Source organism: Anneissia japonica, unplaced genomic scaffold (genome assembly GCF_011630105.1).
Source record: "Anneissia japonica isolate Jap-2015-1 unplaced genomic scaffold, ASM1163010v1 scaffold16662_len1167910_cov178, whole genome shotgun sequence".
Classification (NCBI taxonomy): domain Eukaryota; kingdom Metazoa; phylum Echinodermata; class Crinoidea; order Comatulida; family Comatulidae; genus Anneissia; species Anneissia japonica.
In genome coordinates, this window is record NW_022732216.1 from 875,149 (window position 1) to 876,219 (window position 1,071).

Here is a 1,071-nt window from a genome sequence, read left to right on the forward strand (position 1 = left end):
CCACTGCTGCTGACAGCTCCAGTCAAGGTATTGTAATTTTTCTATTTAAGGGTGTTACCCTGGCCTTGCCTAATACGAATGTTACGTGTGGTGCTATATTCTCGTACACTACCCGAAGGTAAACTGCCACTCCATAACCAGTCTGGCTGGCGTCGGAAAAATAATGCAGCTCCAGAGCTTTGATCTTCTCTTCCTTCCTAGGTTTCAGGCAGCGAGTAACTTCTAAACTTTCCAGTTCCTTGATACTGGACCTCCAGAGGATCCATCTTGACCTTAGCTCATCTGGAACTGGGTCATCCCATTCAACACCTTTCCTGCAAAGTTCTTGTAAGATGGCCTTTCCTCTCAGTATCACCGGTGCAGCGAAACCCAAAGGGTCGTAAATTGAGCAAATGGTAGACAGTATGCCTCTCCTTGTCAATGGGACGTCTTTCATCTCTACTCGGAATCGAAATGTGTCATTCTGAACACACCAAACTATACCAAGTGCTCTCTCGAGAGGTAGTGGGTCACGTACACTTATTTCCTTCCAATCCTTTGCTCTCATGTCTTTTGGTATAGAATCTAGCACTTTCCTGCTGTTAGTAATCCATTTATGGAGTGTAAGACCTGCCTTGGCACACAACTTAGTAGTGGAATCAATCAACTTTATAGCCTCTTGCTCTGTGGGGACAGATTTAAGTCCATCATCTACGTAAAAGTTTTCTCGAACAAACTGAGCAGCCGTCGTCGTCGTCTGCTGCACGTTTTAGTCCAAAATTGGCACATCCTGGCGAGCTTACAGCACCAAACAGGTGGACACTCATTCTGTACTCTTCTACCCTTTTACTGGGATCACCATCTTTCCACCATAGAAATCTTAGCAAGTCCCTGTGTTTGGGCGAAACTCTAAACTGGTGGAACATACTTTTCACATCCCCCATGATGGCTATGTTCTCCCTTCTAAATCTTCACAATACACCCAGAAGGTCATTTGTCAAATCAGGTCCCTGTAACAGACAATCATTTAACGATATTCCGTTAGCCCTTGCCGAACAATCAAACACAACGCGAATTTTGTCAGGTTTCCTC

The 1,071-nt window shown here is 44.8% G+C and overlaps 1 protein-coding gene across 1 annotated transcript in view; it reads right to left on the reverse strand.

Moving 5' to 3' along the window:
• The window catches only part of LOC117115625, a 1,379-nt gene extending 643 nt beyond the window's left edge, over positions 1–736 (reverse strand). Inside the window, exon 1 of the mRNA XM_033259494.1 lies at positions 1–736. Coding sequence (XP_033115385.1) covers positions 23–547 — 525 coding nt within the window. The 5' untranslated portion in view covers positions 548–736 and the 3' untranslated portion in view covers positions 1–22.
• Between the last annotated feature and the right edge of the window lie 335 nt (positions 737–1,071).